General features: G+C 40.5%; 1 protein-coding gene across 1 annotated transcript; it reads right to left on the reverse strand.

The window, feature by feature from the left end:
* Positions 1–274: 274 nt before the first annotated feature.
* LOC117081667 (glycine N-acyltransferase-like protein 1) lies at positions 275–16,644 on the reverse strand. The gene is made up of 6 exons (XM_033207884.1): positions 16,157–16,644; positions 10,031–10,150; positions 9,256–9,363; positions 2,422–2,548; positions 1,965–2,142; positions 275–1,710 (listed from the first exon to the last, which is right to left on the reverse strand). The coding sequence occupies exons 2-6, from the start codon at positions 10,106–10,108 to the stop codon at positions 1,293–1,295; spliced, it is 909 nt and encodes a 302-aa protein (XP_033063775.1). The 5' UTR covers positions 10,109–10,150; positions 16,157–16,644; the 3' UTR covers positions 275–1,292.
* Between the last annotated feature and the right edge of the window lie 5,963 nt (positions 16,645–22,607).

Below are 22,607 nucleotides of genomic sequence, written 5' to 3' on the forward strand. Positions count from 1 at the left end.
CATACTAACCTGTAACATATCTACCACAGCCTTCTAAGATGAAGTTTTTTTAAAAAGCTCCATGACCTACACAATTCTTTAATTGCTGGAATTGTGCACTTTAAAATCACATCAAATATAAACATTCAATTTTGTGGAGGTTTTCTTTTTTATGGAGAGATGAGAATAGGTGTTTGTTAATACTGGCAGACTTTACTCCCAAAGCCAATTCTATTAACATATCTTTTCTGTTTTAAATCTAGACTATCAGAAAGAATGAAAATGCTTTTTTTTTTTTTGCTATAGCTGCAGTGTTCACAGTAATCCAGGTTCCAATGGCAGCGTGGCAGAGTGGAACCAAAAGAGACCAAGTTTTGATCGGGAAGTGTAATTTTTTTTTTAAGATCAGGGATTCAGAATTGTAACATCAGTGTTCAATTAGGAAGTTCTTATGATAGCGCATGGCACATGTCCTTTCCATCATCTGCATTTTCTGCTTTTTTTGTCTGGCTCACTCCTACTCACTCTGCAATCCTCACCTTAGTGGTCACTTCTCCCCAGAATGCCCCTGACCCCTTATGATAGCAGTGCTGCAAACACCAAAGAATGAACTTATAACCAGACTCACAGGCAACACCTTGTCCTGTGCCACGCTTCAATCATGATGAGGATGTGAGAAAGAGTAGGAGAAAGGAGACACAACAAATGTCATTTCCATAGCAGAGGGCCCAAGGCCAGCCCACTTGATTCTCTGGTTTCCTTTTCTGCATAACAATGATGAAAGATAGCCTGGGAAAGCTGTTCGTCTCAGGCTTCACCTTTGATACATTTCTACTCACTGAACTAAGAGACTGATTTCATTCTTTAGTGTACCATTGCCTCATAAATCCATAAATAGCACGGGTATTCATTTCCAATAAAGTATCCATATAGATTAGGTATATTCTATTGACAATTTTATTAAAATCCTTCATTTATCTTCCAGATAGTAGATTCTATTAACCAAGTTTCACAAAGAGTTCTGATTCCCAGAGGTAAGAACTGAGCCTGGCTTTGTAGTTACATGTTTACTGGTAACCCCGTCCTTCCCTACAACGCTTAAGCATAAAGACTATACCTTCCCCTGTCTCCAGCCTGATTGTAAGCTCCTGAAGAGCACGGCTGTGTCTTTTAACATCAAGGTTCCATGTGAGAAGAGTTCCTGCAATCTTATAAATGCAAAATATGCGTTTGTAAGTGAAGAAATCTATTCTGTGGCGTCTGTTTTAATATTAAGAGATGGCTTGCCAGAGATTACTAAGCAGCTTCATTGTCTAAAATGGAACTAGATTCTGTGGATAGCAAATCCATTGGTGCCATTCACAGGAGGCCTCAAAGAAACCTAACTGCCCCACAAATCTGCGGGAGTATTCATTTTCTTCCCGCACAGAGAGGTAAAATGGAATATTCTTCTGACGCAGATATTTCATGTATCGCACCATCACTCGTGCCATGTTGCCTGCCCTTCGGTATTTTTCCATGCTGTAGGCCATTCCTACTTCACAAGAAGGGTCCATGGTTACCCATGAGACTGGGACTCCCTCTGGGCCGAGCATACAGGCTGCTGGCAGGTCTTCTATGCAGCGCTTGATGAAACGCAGGCTCCTCTCATTCTGCCCTCGCTTCCAGTTGTCATTTACCAGCCCAGAATAAGAGACAGCCAGCTGGGCATACTTAAAGTTGGGAGTTTCACTGTAGAAAACAAAAAGAAAGATAACAACTTTCATCCTCACCCCTGTAATTTCTGGGTGTCATCCCAATCTAGAGATGCCAGGCCCTCTTCTTGTTTAAAGACACCATTGTGAAGTTGCATATTTTGACCTTTGACAATGTTGATTCATCCGAAAGAATGAATTCATCCTCTCTTCTTTCCAAAACTGATTTCTGTGGATTACAAAAATGTACAAGGAATAGCAATTATAAATGATTAGCATATGTTTTTCTACCTTTCAAAGTCATCATCTGGGTGGCCTGTCTCAGCCCAGCTTCCAAACTTGCTTTTATTGGAGGCATTGAGCTTCAGAATATCTTCCGTAACCAAGAGGACTGCTGTCGAATGCTCTACCTTCACTGACTTTGACAATGCAGCTGCTCTGATCCCCTCACCTAAACTTTCCTGAAGGCCTGGGAAGAAAGGCAAGAAAGCAATCTTGTCAGACATGGAGTTCTCTACTTACACTGCTCCCACCTGATTAATACCTCAGTGCTTAGTAGTTCTCAGACTTGAGTTGACACCACAACCTGCTGGAGTCCTTGTCACACCACAGATTGCTCTACCTCTCCCAGCTCCCAGAGTTTCCATGAATTTACATTTCTAATGAGCTCTCAGGTGATGCTAATGCTGTTAGTTGAAGATACAATTTGAGAAGCACTGCTGCTTGCCCATTTCTTCAGACTCCTTACCTTGGATTTGGAGTCTCTGTTTCCAGTTGATGATCTCACAATTTTTCAAAACTTCTTGTGATTTTTGAGGCTCTTTGGAAAACATATGATATACGTTTGTGTATGAATCCATGTCGTCAGTCATCTCCTGTATAGGATGGTGTAAGTTCAGGTCATTCCCTTGAACTATTTCTTCACCTCTCACTGATTGCAATTATCAGAAAAATGAAAATTAAAAAGAAAATTTTAACAGTGGTCCATGATGGCTGCAGTTGGGCACATGGATAATAAAACCTAGGCCTATAAGCTACTGCTGACCTCTTACCTGTGTAACCGGAAATATTTAACACTGACAAGTATTGGTTATAAACCTCCTTATCACATACAGAACAAAGACAGGACAAAATCACTCTCCAGCAGGCCTTAAGATGCCTCACCTTTCTCCCTACCCGCTCAACTACACACTTACCTTATTTTATATATGGCATCACCGAACACCCAACAGAATAAAAAAATGCAACAATTTCTTCTCTTACCACCTGTGCCAAAAGGATACTCCTGTTATATATACTGTGCCCCCACATAACCTCCTGTGGGACACGTTCTGGGTTGTACTGAGTCTGTGTTGTTAGAATTAAGTCCTTAAACTTGGCTCTAAATAAATTTAACTGTGATTGCTCTAAGTTTTAGTGTCTACTGTTTCACTAGACACCTAGAATCTATAGTGTCCTAGAACCTACAGTGTCCAGGGCTTGAGCAAGATACTTTAGTGAATATAAACATCAAGGAGACATTGCCTTTTCCCAAGGCTACAGGATATCAGCCTATTCAAAGAGTGACACTGGCTTTACACCAAGAAGTCCACAAAATAGAATGACATAACTGAATTTTTGGTGGCTCTCTGGGTAATTTATGTGGTGTTAGATTCATGGGTTTGAAAGAAAGAGACTCGTGGCCCCACTCTGGCTAGCCACAAACTTCATTTGAAGATGAGCATTTGTTTCTCAGGGAAAATATAAACAATAAGTGTGAGAGTTTTACCAGTGAAAGTATTAACATGATGTTGGAAACTGTACTGTTAAAGAGTAAAACAGAAAATAGTGTAATTAATTTAAAGAAACCATCAAGAACCTGAGGGTGCTTTTATAAATGCAAGTTCCTGAATATGGCCAAAACCAACACTTCAGTGAATTTAAAAGAGTAGATGTTTTAAAAGACCTCATTTTCAAAGAATGACCAAAAATAGCCAAGTAAATATTCAAGGAATTATATAAAAGAACATCCAAGTAAATTAGAAAATAACAAATGGAACAATTTATAAAAATGAAAGCTATAAATAATGAAATGGAGAACAAGACATAGTGCAAAGGATATATATGTCAAAAGCTCATTTTTAAATGGCAAAAAGAAAGAAGAAAGAGAGAGAGAAACTTCTGGTAAGGCATTTATTAAAAGAAATACAAGAGAAATAGAAAAAAGAAAGAAAATAGACTATAAGCTATGAGAACAGAAACAGAAGACACAGAGAAAAGAACAAAAGACTTCTTTTTTTTTTTTTTTTTTTTTTTTGAGGCGGAGTCTCGCTCTGCCGCCCAGGCTGGAGCGCAGTGGCCCGATCTCAGCTCACTGCAAGCTCCGCCTCCCGGGTTTACGCCATTCTCCTGCCTCAGCCTCCCGAGTAGCTGGGACTACAGGCGCCCGCCACCTCGCCCGGCTAGTTTTTGTATTTTTAGTAGAGACGGGGTTTCACCGTGTTCGCCAGGATGGTCTCGATCTCCTGACCTCGTGATCCGCCCGTCTCGGCCTCCCAAAGTGCTGGGATTACAGGCTTGACAAAAGACTTCTAATAGAAGATTACATACTACCCCAGGGCAACATATTTACTGATCAAAGAAATGGATGTTATCCCTCAAAAATAAGCTATAAAAATTAACTTTCAAAAAAATAGAAATCCTCAACAAACTAATAGAAAATATCAAAAATTAAATTAAACATCGACCTTTTAAAAAGTAGACAAGAGTTACAGCCTCCAGTGCCATCCATGTTGCTACAAGAACATGAATTTATTCTTTTCTATTGCTGTGTAGTATTCCATAAAAATATATGTACCAAATTTTTTTTTTATCCAATCTACCTTTGATGAGCACCTGGGTTGATTCCATGTCTTTGCTATTGTGATCAGTGTAGCAATGAACATACAAGTGCATGTGTCATGTTGGTAGGATGATTCATTTTCTTTTCAGCATTTACCCAGTAAAGGCATTGCTGGGTCGGATGGCAACTCTGTTTTAAGTTCTCTAAGAAATTTCCAGACTGCTTTCCACAGGTCAATAATCCTAAGCTGTAATAGAAAATCAAATATCACATGCTGTCACTCATAACTGGGAGGTAAGCACTGACCATACATGGACATAAATATAGGAACAATGGCACTGTGGACTACTAGAAGGTGGAGGAAAACGGGCTGAGTTAGAAAACCGCCTATTGGGTACTATGCTCAATACCAGGGTGATGGGATCTGTCAGTACTCCAAGACTCAGCATCATGCATTATTCCTATGCAACAAATCTGCACATGTATCCCCTGTATCTAAAAAGAATGTTGAAATTAAAAAATAAAATATGGCCAAAATCAGATTATTTTACATTTAAGTTCTACATAAGTCAAAAACAAACACATGATTTTAATAGTAGACTTTGGTAACAGATGAAAAGATCCTAATGCCAAATCTGGTAAAGAAATAACAAAAAGAGAGTTATGACCATATTCCCTTAGGTATGCAGATACAAAAATTATGAATAAAATATTCAATAGCATATACAAAAGAATGTGAACATGAGCAGTTGGTTTTAGAAAGGCCAGAATGGCTTTAATTGGAAGATCTTTTAGTGTAATAAATTAAAGGAGAAAAAATTACATGAGTGTATATATTGCCAAATAGAAAAGACAAAAATTAAATAACATAAAATTTACCCTCCACCCTAAGTTCTATGAAAGTAGGAACAACAGAAAAATGCTCTAAACTTGTAAATACACAATCAAATGTAATTCCAAATATAAGCTTTTATAGCTATTTCATTAAAATCAGGAATGAGACAAGTATAGAAATACTATTATTGTTAGTTGGAATTGTTTTCTTAGGTTGTATATTATGCAGTAAGGCAAGAAACTAAAAACCCATACAAATATTGGCAAAGAAGCTGCAAATTACTTTGTTTGTAGATCAGAGTATTACACATTTAGAAAATCCAAGAGACTTCGACAAAAAACAAAACAAATAATGCCCCACACAAACAGAGTTTTAAAGAATAGTGTGACATATTTGGAAATCAAGAATACAAAAACAAAGCAATAACAAAATAATAATGCTCAGAAATATAACAGGAAAAATAATTTAATAATCTTAACAAATAGTATAAAATACCTAAGGGTAAACTTAGTGGAAAAATCATTTAGTTTTCCACTGGAAAACACTAACATTTTACCAGATAGCATAGAATGCAAACTGAAAAAAGTGACAAAAGACCATATTTCCTGATGAAAAAATTTAGTATCACGAAATTATTAATCCTTCTAAAATTGTCAAAAAATGCTCCTCCAATACCAATCACAATTGCAATAGTTATTTGGGGTAGTTGGCGGGGAACTGGAAAAATTAGCTTATGTTCATATAGCTATTAAGTTTATAAGAAATAGGAAAGCAAAAAAAGATTGGTGAAGGGTGATTTGCTTTATTAGATATTAAAATTTATCCAAAAAATGACGAAATAGCATGAGAAAAGACTAGAAAAAAATACAGAAACAGATACAAAAATATATAACATATTATACAACAAAACAGATATTTATGTTTCAGTAGGGAATGACTTATTTAATAAATAGTACTAACATAATCAGCCAGCCAGGAAGATTAATATAACAGAATGTTAATTCATGCTATTCAAAAATATATTCCAAATAGAATGAAGTTTGCAATGTCAAAAGTAAAAATTAACTCACTGCAAGACAAAATAAGAAAATATTTGCATGATCTTGGAGTAGGAAAAATCTTCCTAATTATTAACTTAGAAAACCCGAAACCTCAGAAGTCATACTGAAAAAGATAATATATTTGATTACATGACAATAAAAAATTTCTTATAGTCAATTAATTCTAAATTGGGCAACAAATTTGTAGCATACACCTTTTTTTAGTATCCCTAGTATCTAAAACACTTACAAAATTTTAAGAATGACACAAAACCCCAGTGTAAAAATGGTCAAAGAATATAAACAGGTCAAGAGTAAATACCAAATGACTGGCAAACATGAAAATATAATTTGTTCAATATCACTAGTTAGGGAAATGCAAATTAAATCTACAATAAGATGCCATTTATCACCCACCAGTTTGGGATACATAAAAAGAGGGATAACATTCAGTGCTGGTGAGAACGTGAGGAAACAATTCTTCCACACATTGCTAATAAAAATAAAATTGTGGAATCCTTTGGGAAGGTAATCTGGCATTGCCTGCTTAGAATAAGATAAACTCTAACTTGGAGATATCCCTTTTGGAAATCAATTGTATTGAGAAAAATTTCCAGGATGTAAAGATATGTATATGAAGATGTTTATTGAAGCTTGTTTGTAGTGGCAAAGAAGTATGAACAATTTGAACCCAATAGCATGAGAATGATTGACTAAATACCATTGCATTGACTGTATGAAATGCCATGGTTGTTAAAACGAATACATTAGTGCTGTATTAATTCACCCAAAGTGATGTCCATATGTTAAAGACAAATTAAAAAGTGATGACAAAAGATCATCAGTGAATAGCCCTCTGTGTGTTAATATGGGCAAGGACACTGATTATACCAAGGGGTGGGAAAGGAGGAGAGGACAGAAGGGGAGGTGAGAGGTTATTAACTTTTTTAAATCATGTGGGATTTTTCTACTTGTATAATCAGCATAGATTTTCTTTGTGATTAAAAACCGGCAATGAAAAAATTAATTTTTTTCTAGATAAATTCTCCTGCATCCCACCCTGAAAAGCTATTATTCAAAACCAGATTGACTTTCAATACTAAAAGAAACATGGTATGCTATGGAATCAGACTAGGTGAATGTATTTCCAAGTAAATTCCAGCATATTTCATTCTTTCCTTTTTGTTTTGGTCTTATATGTGTGGTGTGGAACTTTTCTATTTTCACATTTTTGTTCATTGACTCATTTTATAAATCTATCTTTGTTCAAAGCAATGCATGTGTGAAGTTATGATTTGATGCTATTGTTGCATTGCTAAAATACATACAATAACTACAAAGTTACTGAAGTAAAAAGAACTATTTGACTTCCTACAGTTATTTAGGTTATTTAGCATATCACACTTTGAAGAAATTGGACCATGGATTAAATAAACTAAACATTAATCTTTGATCCCAAATTGTCAGGAAGCCAGGAGATCAAAAGAACATCCCTAAGGAAGGTGTTAGGCTCAGCCTGGCTCCCATCCCCTTTACCCCTTTGTTCCTCAAGCTAGGGTCACTTTGTCACTTTCTGCATCCCAATCCTGACCCAGTTTACAAACTAGTGTTGCCCTGGTGTGGCTTATTATTATTTGGGGGCCCAGGGTTTATGCCCACATGAAGCTGGGCTGGCAATGAGGCTTCAGTTCACTAACCAGATGTGTATGAAACACACATACACAAAGGGGAAGTATGTAGGAAAAAAATACACCTAGGTTTGTATTATTATTTCAGCTCATTTATTCCTTGCATGTCCTCAGCCAATAACAGCTATTTACATTTATGTGCCATGTACTAAGTGTTTGACATACAGTATCTCATTTAAACCTTGTGTAATCCTCTGAAGAAGGTCCTCTTCTTTTCCCCATTTTAACAGATAATGAAACTCAGAGAAGGGCCTATGGTTATATAGCGAGTAAAAGTGGCAGAGTCCACTGAACTTGAATTCAGATTGGGCAATGCCTTAACATCAGGAATCCAGCAGTTACATGACTTAATATTTCTCAGTGTCGTTTCCTTATCTCTAAATTGGAGATATTAATGCTCACTTCATAAGATTGTTCTGATGATAACATTCACTAACAAAAGATGTGCATTCACATAGCTGACACACAGTAATTATGAGCCCCTTCCCTGGCTCCTAAGAAGTAACTTTTAAAAAACAAAACAAAACCAAACAAAAAACAACTCACTTTATTGCCCAGGCTTCAGTACAGTGGTGTGATCTTGGCTCACTGCAGCCTCCACCTTCTGGGGCTCAAGCCATCATCCCACCGCAGCCTCCTGAGTAGCTAGGAGCATAAACATGCACCACCATGCCCTGCTAATTTTGTTTATTTTCTGTAGAGATGAGGTCTCACTATGCTGCACAGGCTGGTCTCAAACTCCTGGGCTTAAGCGATACTCTTGCCTTGGACTCCCCAAGTGCTGGGATTACAGGTAGAAGACACAATGCCTGGCCCTGAGAGGTAATTTTACTGGTAGACTTCTGCTTTGGTTTTTGTTTCTAAGTCACTGTTCTGACATCTCAGACACCCAACTTTCCCTGTAAATTGGCCTGTTTTCAGCCCCTGCAGGTGACCCCTGCCACCTCAAAGGGCCCTTAATCTGTGAATGTCAGCCTTCTCCTTTTCCTCACCTCCACCCCCTTTCCAGAAGAGTCCTAGGCTTTACAGAAAGGGTGGGAAGGCGTGGCACTCATGCAAGGTGCCAAGTACTGAAGGAGTGTTTTAAAATACTCACTTTTCCTTTCACCCTATAAAAGCAGCCCTGGTGTCTGAACTGGTCAGTTCCTCAGGCCCTTTGGACCTGCCTGGCTCCACCAGTTCCTGTCTGTGTGCCTACCTGTTTTTGAGGCCGGATAATAACCATCTGATACTCGGGCCAGGAGTCCACCAGCACCTCCATGTTGAAGGGGTTCCCGTGATTGATGTGATACACAGAGCCGTACACCTGAAGGAGGGATGGGAAGGACTAGGAGAGGCTGAGATCCCCAGAGATGGGGATGTGGATGTGAACAGTAAGAGAAAAACAAAGGCCAAGGGACAGTGATGGTGAGAGGAGCAGCGTCTCCAGGACCATACTGATGGACGTGAAGACACCAGCAAGCAGGCAGAACTCACAGGTAGGTGTCCTTGTGATACCAAAGAGCTACTGTGCACTAGCTGGGCACTTGGCAATGCTCTTAGCACTTATATTGTATAGATTTATTCAGTGCCCACAGCAACTTTAAGAGGTAGATGCTAATCGTATTCCTAGTTCATTGAAGAAAAGACCAAACATAAAGTCAGAGAAAGGGAAAGAAACACCCACAAAGCCATACGACTAGAAAATGGCACACTTGGAATGCATATCCATTCGGACTGGCTCCAAACCATGTTCGTAGCAACCATTCTCCACTGCCTCTCCAAATGAGTGACAAAACCTGCTGAGCAGGCCTAGCTGCCTCTTCCCGAAGAGAAGCAGCAGCTCTTGATATGCCTCTTGTGCCCCCAACCCCATCCTGTTTCCCAGCTCGAACCCTTTGCCAAAAGTCAGGAAGGACCAGAATCACAAGCTTGCTATTTTCTCATCCTCAACACCCCTGCTCCCACACCCTGACCTCCCACAGTTCCCTCACCTTCAGGGACTCAGGGATGCTCCTGGCCAAGGATTTGTATAGGGCCAGTAGCTTATGGAAGTTATTCAGTAGGATCATTCTGTGGGATGCTTCAGACCTTGAGACCTTCAAGAAGAAACTCTGAAAAGATAAGAAGTGAATGGAACATGTTAAGGAACCAAATGAATTTAAAATGCACTTTATACATCTCCATTCAAGTAACACTCATGATGTAGGTACTGTTAGTATCATCTTCATTCTGAATACACCAAAGTTCAGAGAGACTAAGTAAATTTCTCAAGTTCTTACAGAGATAAATGCCAAAGTCAGATTTTGAAACCATATATGAATGGCTCTGAAACCCATGCCCTTCCTCCCTGGTGGAATGAATTAAAAGTGAATATTAAGAGTTCTGTGAGCTTCCCAAATGCCTGTAGCAGACACTCCACCACCGCCATCACAAATTTTTTTCCGTATTTTGGTCATCAGATGCCTGAGAATTCTTCTTTCATCCGGAATAGAAAATATCAGCCCTCTAAGAACAAGTATGACTAAAAAACTTAGAGCAGGAGTTGGCACAGATTTTCTTTAGTTTCTCAGGGCCAAATATTTCAGACCTATGGCCATTTTGGAACTTGTCCCAGTTTCATTACAAAAATTTTAAAAAGATAAAAAAATTTTGACACATATCTGTAAACTTCTGTTGAAAGGTCATTCAGAATTCTCAGAAATGTGCCAGTAATTTAACAATAACTTGGAGAAGGTTATCATCACAACTGATAGGTTCAAAGCTTAGGCTGCTTTCAAATTTTAGTTCTATCTCCTACTGCTTTGTTAAGTTGCTTAACCAATCAGAACCTCAAAGTGCTTTCTCGCCACTTTGGAACTGGAAATTAGAATGCATGTTTTCCAGAGGAACTAGATTACACAGTGCAATACATATAAAATGCATAGCATTATACCTGGAATAAAGTAAGAACAATATTTAACATGTTGGTTTTTTTAATTGACTTTATATTAATCAACATGTCACATAGAGATTCAGCAATTATATCAAATAATACAATAATTAAAAATGTAAAGAACTTATGACAAGCTTAATTAATGTAATTAATGGATCAGATATTTGAAACAATCATTTGCAAATTAGTTAATACAGATGTTGGAAATTTTTTATCCATGAAGGTTAAATAGTTAACAAATGTGTGTTAAGTAATAGGCAAGGTGGAACATATTTTGCCTTGTCTGGGGTCAAAGGTCTCAAAGTTAAACTATGTTCTGTAGCTAGGTGAAGCAATGTTTAAACAAAGGCATCCTTTTGCAAGATCTCAGAATTTCAGAATGTTTGAATACTCAAGGAACTTTTAGTAAATAAAACTGGATCTCTGGCATAAGCCTATCCCCTGTCTGACTCTGCTATTCTTGTAGCTGTCAAAACACACTGGTGTTTTTTTCCATCTCCAAGTGATTTCTCTGCTCTGTTTCTCACCTGACTTAACTAAAATTGCCCATACCTGTGGGTTTCACTATTGTCTTCTCCTTTGAGCTTTTGGTCAAGATTTTAAAGTTTTAATTCAAGATCTGCCATGCTATATCACTCCCCGCAAAAAAACTTGTGTTCCGTTTGCCCCAGGAACACTATAGCCTGGGCTGATACATGAGAACAATCCCCACACCTATCAGCTGCCACATCTTTGTCCAAAACACCTCTCCTATCCATTCCCTGCTCCATCCCCTTGCAATGACTTTAGTTGAGGGCCTCTTCCACCTCATACTTAATATTGCTCTTAGACCCCACCCTGGCCTCAGCTTCTAACATCTACCCAAATAAAAGTGTTCTCTACCTGTATTCCTACCATTAACATTTCTTTTCTAAATCAGGAAGCTGCTAAAAACCTGGAGAGACCCCTCCCCACCTTCTTTAAAAAATTGTTGTAAAGTATACATAACACAGAACTTAACCATTTAACCATTTTTAAGCATAGAATGCAGCAGCATTATGTACATTCATAATGCTTATCCATTATCCATTTCCAGAACGTTTTTGTCATCCTAAATGGCAACTATACCCATTAAACCACAATTACTCATTCCCTGTCTCCCTAGTCCCTGGCTCCTATGTATCCTATGATATTGGTCCATCTGGGTCTGGCTTATTTCACTTAGCATAATGTTTTCAAGGTTCACCTATGTTGTATTATGTATCAGAATTTCATTCCTTAACTAAAATAATTTTTCATAATATATGGAAAATAAGTTTAAAGTCCACTAAAGAGAAATTATAAATTTGTGAATGACAGTTAGTAAATATGAGTAGCAAACAGTCAGTGGTCACTGTGAAGACTATAAAAAAGCAATTATAATGAATAATGGGTAAAAAAATCAAAATATATAACTTTTACATATGTACCCAAATTATGTTTGCACATGGACAAGGACTTGAAGGGAATAAACAAACATGAAAATTGTTTTTGGGTGATGAAAGTATGTGTGATTTATTTCTTATTTAAGAATTTCATTTTGTACCATTGACATGTTTTTATTTTTAGGCTAGATTGAAAAAAACATGGAAGGCACTTGAACCATAGTTAAAGATGAGAATTATGGAAACAGAATAAACGCTATGTATTTTTGTCTTTTTTCCCCACGGTCCCATCAGCTATCAAGTTTCTTTTTTCGTAGAGAGAAGGAAAAAGCTCCCCAGGTCCCACGATTCTGTACGTGCCCCATCCTGTCACCCACAGCGGTCAACAAAGAGTGCAAGGCAGATTATTCCAAAGAGAATAGCAGTTGACATCCCATAGTGCCAAAACTGTTTTTAGTCAAAAGGGACTTTTCTGAGAGCCCTCATTTTCAAATGTACTTGGCATTGTTTAAATGCATTGGCATTGCCGTTCATTTGGAATGTTCCACTCTAAGTTATCTTTAGTAACATTTTGCCATTTCTGTTAAGACTTAGCTGCCTCCCAGTCCTAATGTATAAGCCAGAAGGAACTCAGTTTTCCAGAAATTAAGGATCCAATTTTTACCTAAAATATTGGCTTTACTCTTTGGTTCTCTTGATAAGCCAATGAATTTTTTCCTACCTAGGTGCACAAAAAAAAAAAAGAAAAGAAAAGAAAAAGAAAAGAAAAGAAAAGAAAGAAAGAAACAAAGGGGTAGAACACAAATATCCCTGTGAATTTTCAAAAGCCAAATTGTATAACTCCTGCAACGTTACTGCTTACTACCAGTTCCTTTCTGACCCAGTGAGATGTAAGAGGCCTCTAACTGGATCCAGGTCAATCAATTCCAAGATCAAATCTGTTCCTAGACCCAGTCTATTTCCTGTAATGACTCCAAACACAGTTTGGATCAGAAATTTGCTCCAAGCAACTCAAAGAGCTCAAAACACAAATGTGTGAACCTCTAAACTGCGAGAGGGAGCTTACGTATTATCCTCAGCCTGAGAGATCAGTGGACGCAATTGGATCCTGCAGGCACCTTCTGTGTTCACTTAGTGCTCCTGGGGATACTAGAAGCTCCACTTCAGATCCTGCTTCTGACACCATCTGATAAAAACTTCAGCTGACTTAAGTTTAAAGGAGTTTAATTAAACAATAAACAATCTGTGAATCCAGTAGCCTTCAGAATCACAACAGATTCACAGAGGCTCCGGGGGTGCCTTGGGGTCAAAACGAATTTATAGACAAAAAAAGGTAACGTGAAGTACAAGAACCAGAAATGAGGTACAGAAACAGTGAGATTGGTTACAACTGGGGATTTGCCTTATTTGAACACAGTTTGAACATTCAGCAGTCTATGAGTGATTGAAGTATGGCTGCTGGGATTGGCCAACACTCAAGTATTGTTACAGGTGCACACTACTAAATAAGGTTTTCAATCTTGTCTGACTATTAAAGTAGGTAACAGTTTACCACAGGACTCAAATGTAGAAGTACAGAGTCCTTCTCAGGCCATAATCAGTTTGTTTTAACACTTTGTGGCAAACTTTATTGAAAGGATTATCTATACATGCTATCTCTAATCCCCTCCTAATCTTATGTAATTGGGTTTTTGCTGCTACCATTCTACTGAAACACTTTTTAATGCCATCAGTGATCTCTGTGTTATTAAATCCAATGGTCAATTATTGCTTCTCATCTTAATAGATCATCCTTTAATGAACTTCTTTCACTTGGTTTCCAAGACAACACACTCTCTTGGTTTTCCTTTAACTTTACTAAAGGTTACTTCTTCTCAGTCTCCTCGGTGGACCCTTATTTTCTCCCCAACTCCTTAATTTTGGATCACTTCAAAGTTCCTGGTGATCTCATCTGGTCCCATGGCTTTAAAATAAATGTACCTGCCAATGACTAATACATTTAAATTATTACTCAAACTTGTTTTCAAACTCAAGACATATGTATCTAATGGTCTGTTTGACATTTCTTGGATTCCATCCAATAGCCATCTCAGACTCATTAGGTCTCAGATCGAACTCCTTATCCACCCTCTCCACCCAGCCTACTTCACCTGTAGTCTTTCTCAACTTAGTTGATGGCAACTCCATTTTTTCCCCGTTCAAATAAAACTTCTTGGAGTTATTCTTAAGTATCTTTTCCCCTCCCACTGTACATCCAATTCATTATGACATCCTGCTAATTCTGGTTGGGAGAAAATTCTTCATGACCTCTCACATTTCTGTATGTCTTATGAGCAGAGACATCGATAGCCTTCACTCCTGACTATCTTTTCAAGGATGTTTGTAAAGACAACATCTTGGAAGCTAGATATATTGCTTTCTTCTGAAGCAGAGGGCAGGTCTGCTTACTGATCAGTATAAGAAAGATAATGTCTCCCTCTGGAGCAAAGTTCAGACAGGTTTGCTTGCAGTTCATTATAAAACATCCAGGTTCCCTAAATTCAGGGCTGCTTGGCCGCAACACACATCTGTTGCATTTGCAACATTAAACTGCCTTTCTGTATTTCCTCTGTAGGACTTGTGGAGCAAGGATGACTGACACAAACACAAAAATCATTCTCTCTGTTGAGTGAGTCATAAAACCGTCTTTGACCTAAGAAGCTTGTGTCATCTGCCAGCATTCATGAAACTTTGCCCCAAGTAGGGTTAACTTTTATATGCTTCACAGTTCTTAGCAGTCTTTTCTGGATGGAGAATGTCTTTAGTCTTCCATCAGTAACAAACCTGGATGCCCCTTTTAAAACAAAAGCCAGATTTTGTCATTCCTTTGTGCAACTCCTGCAGTAACTCCCAATCTCATTTAGAGAAAGAGATACAAATTGCTTATAACAGTTCTCTAAGTTAGAGTCCAGTCACCTCCCTGATATCTGTCTAGTCAGGTCCTAGACCTCACTCTTTTGGCTTCTCTGCTTCAGGCACTTGGCTGTCCTTTTTCTTCTGCCTGCATTATTTTCTCACTAGACGTATAGAAGACTCTATTACCTTTTTTAAGTCTTCACCTAAAAGCCACCTGGTCAATAAGGCCTCCTTTGGCCATCCTATTAAAAATTACAACTCCTCCCCTAGTCACTCTGCAATGCTTCTGTGCCCCATTGTTATTCTCTGCCTCTATTGGTTTTTTTGAAGGGTCTTGCTCTTTCACCCAGGCTGGAGTGCAGTGGCTGGATCAAGACTCACTGCAGCCTTGATCTTTCAGGCTCAAGCAATCCTCCAACCTCAGTCTCTTGCATAGCTGGGACTACAGGTATGAATCCCTGTGCTTGGCTAATTTTTTATTTTTATTTTATAGAGATGGGGGAGGGGGTCTTTGTTTCCCAGGTGTTCATCTCAAACTCTGGTTACAATTTTATAAACTTCTGCGTCAAACTCTGACACCTCAAAATACCTAGCAGAGACAAATATAAAACCCAGACAAAAATGTATGCTGACAATTATGACATTTCTATTTTTATTTTACAAGACTTTTAATACTAGCTTGCTCAAGATTTACTTAACACGAACATGAAAAATACTTTGGACTTATTTACTTTATCTATGAGCATTCTTTTATTTATAAGCCAATTGGATAGTCACAACATTGAACGTAATACAAATGCCTACATATAAACACATCTAGATATACATACACAAAAAGATCCAGTAGCGTTTACCTTGGAAGTCTAGCTATTGAAATACAAACTCACCAGTCTGCAAACTTCACATGGCTGAACTTTGTTAGCCTTGATCCATAATCCAGTGAACGCTGTGAACCAAAATTTTCGGTAAAACAGTTTCCATGGCAGTTTAATTTTTAAAGTCCAAACCTCTCCAGACTCCAAAGAACACTGGGATCAAACAGCACCACAGGAGAACATCACATATTACCTTGGCCCAACAGCAGCACAAAAGCCTGGATACATGGAAATCCAACCCACTTTCCCATTCAAGAGCAAATACCAGATTCCAAACTATACTGGGGTCAAACAGTGTTATAAAAGAGTGTCAGTTTATTAAATTCTAATTTCCCATGACTACATCAGACGCATGCAGTCACTAAAACAATCCAACTGCTGCAGGATCAAACAAGCCCCAAAAGTCTACAAACTGAAAGAGTTGGGGTGATTCCTCTCTCCATTGGTTGGGTTCAATCAATCTGCAAATCAAAATTCCTTCAGAATTTCTCCAATGGAGAGGAGCTCATCCCACTGTCTGGTAACCACAAAAGACACTCAACTGCCTGGACACACACACAATGACAAACAAGCCCCCAAGAGTGTCCATACTGGAACAATCAGGGTACTTCCCTCTTTTCATCAGTTGGGCTTATTCAATCTGCAAGTGGAAATTCCTTTAAAAATTTCCCAAACTGAGAGGAGCAGATCTTTCTGTCTGGGCCCACAAAAGACAGTCACCTATCTGGATGCAGATGTCAAATTTCAAAAGCAGTTCTTCCAAGGTAATCAAGAACATGGTTGAGGCCAGCTGTGGCTGGCCCCAGAGAGAGGGAACTCATCTCCAGTCAAAATTGGGTAAGCAGCTGCTTAGGAGGGCTTTGGGACGCCAGACTCATGGCTGCCAATCCAAAGTGTTCCAGGTCGGGGAACAAAAATCCATTACTAAATGCCAGGGGTGTGGTCTAGGTCCTGCTGTTCACTACACAGAAAACCAATCAATGTCATCAATTATTGCCAAGGAAGAAGGCTGAATGGGATGCTGTAGCATAGGAGATGCAAGCTCAGTCTCAAATCCATCTGCCTGACCAACTAAATTATGAGTTTACATACCAGGGAAGAAATGTAACAATGTGTAGGAAAACAGGAACTCAGGAGACTTAAGGAAGCAATTATGATTTATGAAAAGCCTGGTGTCCATTGTCTGGATGGGCTCATCTGGCGAGTTTCAGTTCTTTGATACTTTTTCAGGTACCTAGGGGTCCTTTACTAAGAATGAAATTCATATAAAACAAATGAAAGTTTCAAGCTTTAAGACCAGAGGGCCAATTTCTATGTTTACACAAAAATCTATCTACGGGACTACAAAGGAGGTTTCAATTCCAGTGCCAGTGCTAGCTGCAATCTGCCTCACGTCTGCCTATGTTTCTGACAAACTCTGTATCAGGACTTTGGCCAGGACAATAGCTTCCTCTCCCATGTGGGTTCCTCTCCCATCTGTAGGGTTTGCTGAGCTTGCTGAGCTTCTTCGACCACTTCAGTTCCCAAGGAGGCTTCTTTGCATCAGCCTTTCAGACCAGCTCTGGAGTGTCTCCAAAAGTCAGCCTGTGCTTATGGGATGCAATGGGGTAAGGCTGGAACTAGGCCCCTATGCTTTCCTCCCAGAAACACATGCTATCTGACAGAGTGGTTACTCTGCAGCACTCCAGCAGGGGATTCTCCAAGTCCACTTCTCTGATGTATCTAGTCTGTGGTTCAAAATCGTGGTCTTAGGCTCTACACTGGCCCCACCCTACCCCAGTCCTAGGCCAGCTTCAGGCTTCAGGCTGGTTTTTGTGACCCAGGATCCAATAAGCTCAGGGCCCAGCTGTGCTCTAGCAAGCCCAGTGTACAGGCTGAGTTCAGTAGATCCTGATGTGTCCGGAATTGACGGGCTCTTGGTCTCAATGACTTCAAGAACAAAGCCGCGGACTCTCACGGTGAGCGTTACAGTTCTTAAAGACGGTGTGTCTGGAGTTTGTTCCTTCAGACGTTCAGATGTGTCTGGAGTTTCTTCCTTCTGGTGGGTTCGTGGTCTCGCTGTCAGGATTGAAGCTGCAGACCTTCATGGTGATTGTTACAGCTCTTAAAGGCAGCGCTTCTGGAGTTGTTTGCTCTTCCCCGTGGGTTAGTGGTTTCGCTGGCTTCAGAAGTGAATAGCTGGCTTCAGGAATGAATCCCTGGCTTCAGGAGTGAACCCACAGACCTTCGCGGTGAGTGTTACAGCTCATAAAGGCAGCGTGGACCCAAATAGTGAGCAGCAGTAAGATTTATTGCAAAGAACAGAACAACAAAGTTCCCATACTGTGTAAGAGGACCCTATCGGGTTGCCTCTGGCTGGCTCATGCAGTCTGCTTTTATTCCCTTATCTGGCTCCACCCACATCCTGCTGATTGCTCCATTTTACAGAGAGCTGATTGGTCTGCTTTACAGAGAACTTATTGGTCCGTTTTGACAGAGTGCTGATTGGTGCAGTTACAATCCTTGAGCTAGATATAAAAGTTTTCCAAGTACCCACTAGGTTAGCTAGGTACACAGTGCTGATTGGTGCACATACAATCCTCCAGTTAGATATAAAAGTTCTCCAAGTCCCCATCAAGTTCAGGAGCCCAGCTGGCTTCACCCAGTGGATCATGCACCCGGGCTGCAGGCAGACCTGCCTGCTGGTCCCAAGCTGGGCCTGCACTCCTCAGCCCTTGGGCTGTCGATGGGACCGGGCGCCATGGAGCAGGGGGCGGCACCCGTCCAGGAGGCTGAGGCTGCTCTGGAGCCCACCACAGGGCCGGGAGCTCAGACATGGGGGGCTGCGGGTCCCAAGTCCTGCCCTGCGGGGAGGCAGCTAAGGCCCCGCGAGAATTTGAGTGCAGGGCGGGCTGGTGGGCACTGCTGGGGGACCTGGGGCAACCTCCGCAGCTGCTGGCCTGGGTGCTAAGCCCCTCACTGCCCTGGGCCAGCAGCGCTGGCTGGCCACACGGTGTGGGGGGCCCACCGAGCCCCAGCTCGGCTGGTAGGAACTCACGCTGGCCCGGGAGCACAGCCCCGGTTCCCATCCACCCCTCTCCTTCCACACCTCCCCACAAGCAGAGGGAGGAGCTCTGGCCTCAGTCAGCCCAGAGAGGGGCTCCCACGGTGCTGTGGCGGGCTGAAGGGCTCCTCAAGTGCCGCCAGAGTGGACGCCGAGGCCGGAGGCTGAGGAGGTGCTGTGAGTGAGGGCTGTTAGCACATTGTCACCTCTCACTGATGCTAGGCTGGACATCATGGACCAAGGCTCTAGGTAAGCCTCCATCTACCAAGATCCTAGGTCCATTTCTCCATATTCAGGCTCTAATCCTGCACCAGTACCAGGCCAGTCCCCATGGACTCAGATTCCATGTTTATCCCAGTAGACCCAGACACTAGGCCCATTCTAGAACCTAGCCAGTGCCTGCAGACAGAGGCTCAATGCCCACATCAGAGCCATGTCAGCCCCTGTGGACCCACACTTCAGTCTAGCCCCTATTGGTACAGGCTCTATGCCTGCCTTGTAGACATGGGCTTTATGTTCATGCCCGCATACCCAGTGAAAATATCCACCCCAGTGGATCCAGGATTTAGGCCCAACTCTACAGACCCAGGAACCAGGCCTACCACTTGCTGACACAAGCACCAGGCTAGGCTGCCTGAAGACTTCAGCAACAAGTTCACCTGCAGACCACAACAGAAACCCTGCCAAGAATTGCTGGATGACTGGGAAAGGGTTTTTCCAGACAAAGCCAGTATGCAAAGACTAGAATAACTTTCCTGTTTATCAAATGTACAGATACCCTGAATAGATCTTTCTGTTTTTTTTTTTTCTTTTTACTAGTTTATAATATTCTTGAAAACTCTATCACACCCATAAACCACCACAGGTAAGAGGATGAGAGAGATAGAGAATGAATGCTACAGTATGTGGACAGAGTGGGGAATCCAGGGATTCCCTAGGGTAGTGTTGAATGGAGGCAGGGACTGTGAATAGGAGGCTGTGGCTTGGATCCTTATTGCTGGATGGGGGTTGCATAGCAGAGGAGAGATGGACTCAAGTTGAACTAGGAAACAGGGAACATCTCACACCAAAGGCAATGGCAGTTGGGGGCCAGGGGGATTACAGTACATTTTCTACACAGACTACAGAGGTGAGTGAGAGCTTCAGAGACTTGCACTCCTTCACAGGAAGAAATGGGTTAGAGGTTTTTGACTTAAAAGCTCCCGAATTGGTATCTGACCCAATTTCCTAAAATGGCAGCTCACCATTCAGGGAGAGGTACTGAAAAGAAAAGTATAGCAAGAATATCTGGTTTGGAGATCAAGTAAGGGATAAGGGGAGACAGTGGTGCTCTCTAAGTCTGACTCAGAAAAGCAAGGATTGAAAGAGGGTCTTGGGTGAAATGGTGGCCAACACTTTGGGAGAAGACATTGCACCAGAAGCTGTACGTATTCCTGAGGGCTCAGGGACACGGAAGTTCACATTAGGCGGGAAAAGAACCAAGAACAATAAATTAGGACTTCATGTTGCTGTCACCTGGCATAATATAAATCAGGTAATTTTTCTCTTTTTAAAATATAAGGCAACTTGTCAACACATAATTTAAAAACTGGTTTTCAGCCACATTGCATCAGATCACTAGAGAATTCCTGGCTAAGGAGCAGTGGGTACTAAACAAAACTCAACATCTTAAGAACCATCAGCTCACATTGCCCAGAGACAAGTGGAAAGGAAAGGGCTTATCTGATCCAATACTTTTTTTTTTAAAAAAAAGCCCAATTCTGCATCTTTAACAGAAGAGTGGTGGAAATTTATAACAAAGCCTAATCTAAGTTTACAGTTACAGAAAAGTGTTAAATTCTAGCTAACTTATCATCACTTGGGAATGAGACCATTGGTCATGGCATGGATGAAGGGGTGCCCTAAGAATAAACACGGGGCAAGAGGGGCTCTTTCCAAAGTAGGCTCAGCTCCAGTTCTTAGAACCATGCTCAGTAGGAAAAGGAAGCACTCAAGGAACTTAAAGCTTTGTGGAATATTTTCCCCCGCTTTCTTCTTTAAACTGAGGGGCTGCACTTGAAGGTACTTGTGGAGTCACTCATACTCAATGCTATTCAAACCCAAACTACGTTCACACAGACACATGACATTAAAATTTATACTGTAGAACAATATTCTTAGCCAGTGTAGAGAAAACAAGTGCATTTTAACTTTTTTCTTTTTGTGTGTGTTTTTAAGCCCAAACTCCAAAGTGATCCATCATTCCTTACCTACCTAATTCCTTGAGTGAGGTATTTTTTGTTTGTTTTGCTCTTTGTTTGTTTGTTTGTTTAAATAAGGGCAGCAGATAAGTTAGGAGAGAGGCAATAGTGAGAAAGGGATCTTGGTTATGCTGAATGGTCACTGTGCTTATCTAGATTTGGAAAAGGGAGTCTGGAGTCAGGATGTAAATACAAAGACAGATTTTAGTGCAAGAAAAAAACTTGGAAGGAAATTAGAAGTGCTAGTCCAGTGAAAACATGAATGATGAAAGGGCAAAATGGCCTTATTACTGTTTAGAGAAAGAGCAATAAGACATCAACACAACCTGGGGTAGTGGCTCACGTGTGCGCCCGGGAAAGGAAGTGAAGTTCACTCTGCAGCGCTCATGGTAAGGGTTTCAGCTCTGGGCTCCGCAAGCATGGAGCAGCTCAGCCCACTCGCCCCGCCACAAGGGGATGGGTGAGAAGGATGAGAAAAGGCTTCCCCAGGTCTAGGCAGTGGGAAGAGGAGGAGGCTGTTCCAGGTCCCAGAATTCACCCAGGGAAGCTTTTTGTGGTGTGTGGACACCCCCTCCCCAGCCGGCTGCCGCTATCTCCCCACCGCCATCATGAATAGACATTTCTCAAAAGAAGACATAAAAATAACTAATGGGGTTTTTTTGTTGTTGTTGTTAATGCTCAACAGTACTCATTATCAAGCAAAAGCAATTAAAATCACAGTATCACCTCACACCTTTTTGAATTGCTATTATCAAGAAGATGAAAGATAACTGTTGGAGAGGATGTGAGGAAATGAGAATCCTCGTGCACTGTTGGTGGGAATGTAAACTAGTGTAGCCTTATGCAAAACAATACAGAGGTTCCTCAAAAAGTTAAAAATAGAGCTATCATATGATCCAGCAATCCCTACTGCATACATGTTTAAAGGAAATGAAATCAGTACAGGCACACCTCATTTTATTGCACTTCACTTTATCGTACTTCACAGGTATTGTAGTTTTACAAATATAAAAGGTTTGTGTCAACCCTGCATGAAGCAAGTCTACTGGCACCATTTTTCCAACAAATGTGCTCCCTTCCTGTCTGTGTTACCATTTGGTCATTCCCACAATATTCAGACTTTTTCTGTATTATTGTGTCTGTTAAGGTGATCTGTGATCAGTGATTTTTGATGGTGCTA

This window comes from Trachypithecus francoisi, unplaced genomic scaffold (genome assembly GCF_009764315.1).
Source record: "Trachypithecus francoisi isolate TF-2019V2 unplaced genomic scaffold, Tfra_2.0 Lachesis_group8, whole genome shotgun sequence".
In the NCBI taxonomy this organism is placed as follows: Eukaryota; Metazoa; Chordata; class Mammalia; order Primates; family Cercopithecidae; genus Trachypithecus; species Trachypithecus francoisi.

Coding starts and splice junctions, on each gene's coding strand:
- LOC117081667 (XM_033207884.1), bottom strand. CDS start 10,108: ATGATCCTACTGAATAACTTCCATAAGCTACTGGCCCTATACAAATCC. Junction 2,143..2,421: donor ACAGAGACTCCAAATCCAAG/GTAAGGAGTCTG, acceptor CTTTCTTCCCAG/GCCTTCAGGAAAGTTTAGGT. Junction 1,711..1,964: donor CCAGATGATGACTTTGAAAG/GTAGAAAAACAT, acceptor TGTTTTCTACAG/TGAAACTCCCAACTTTAAGT.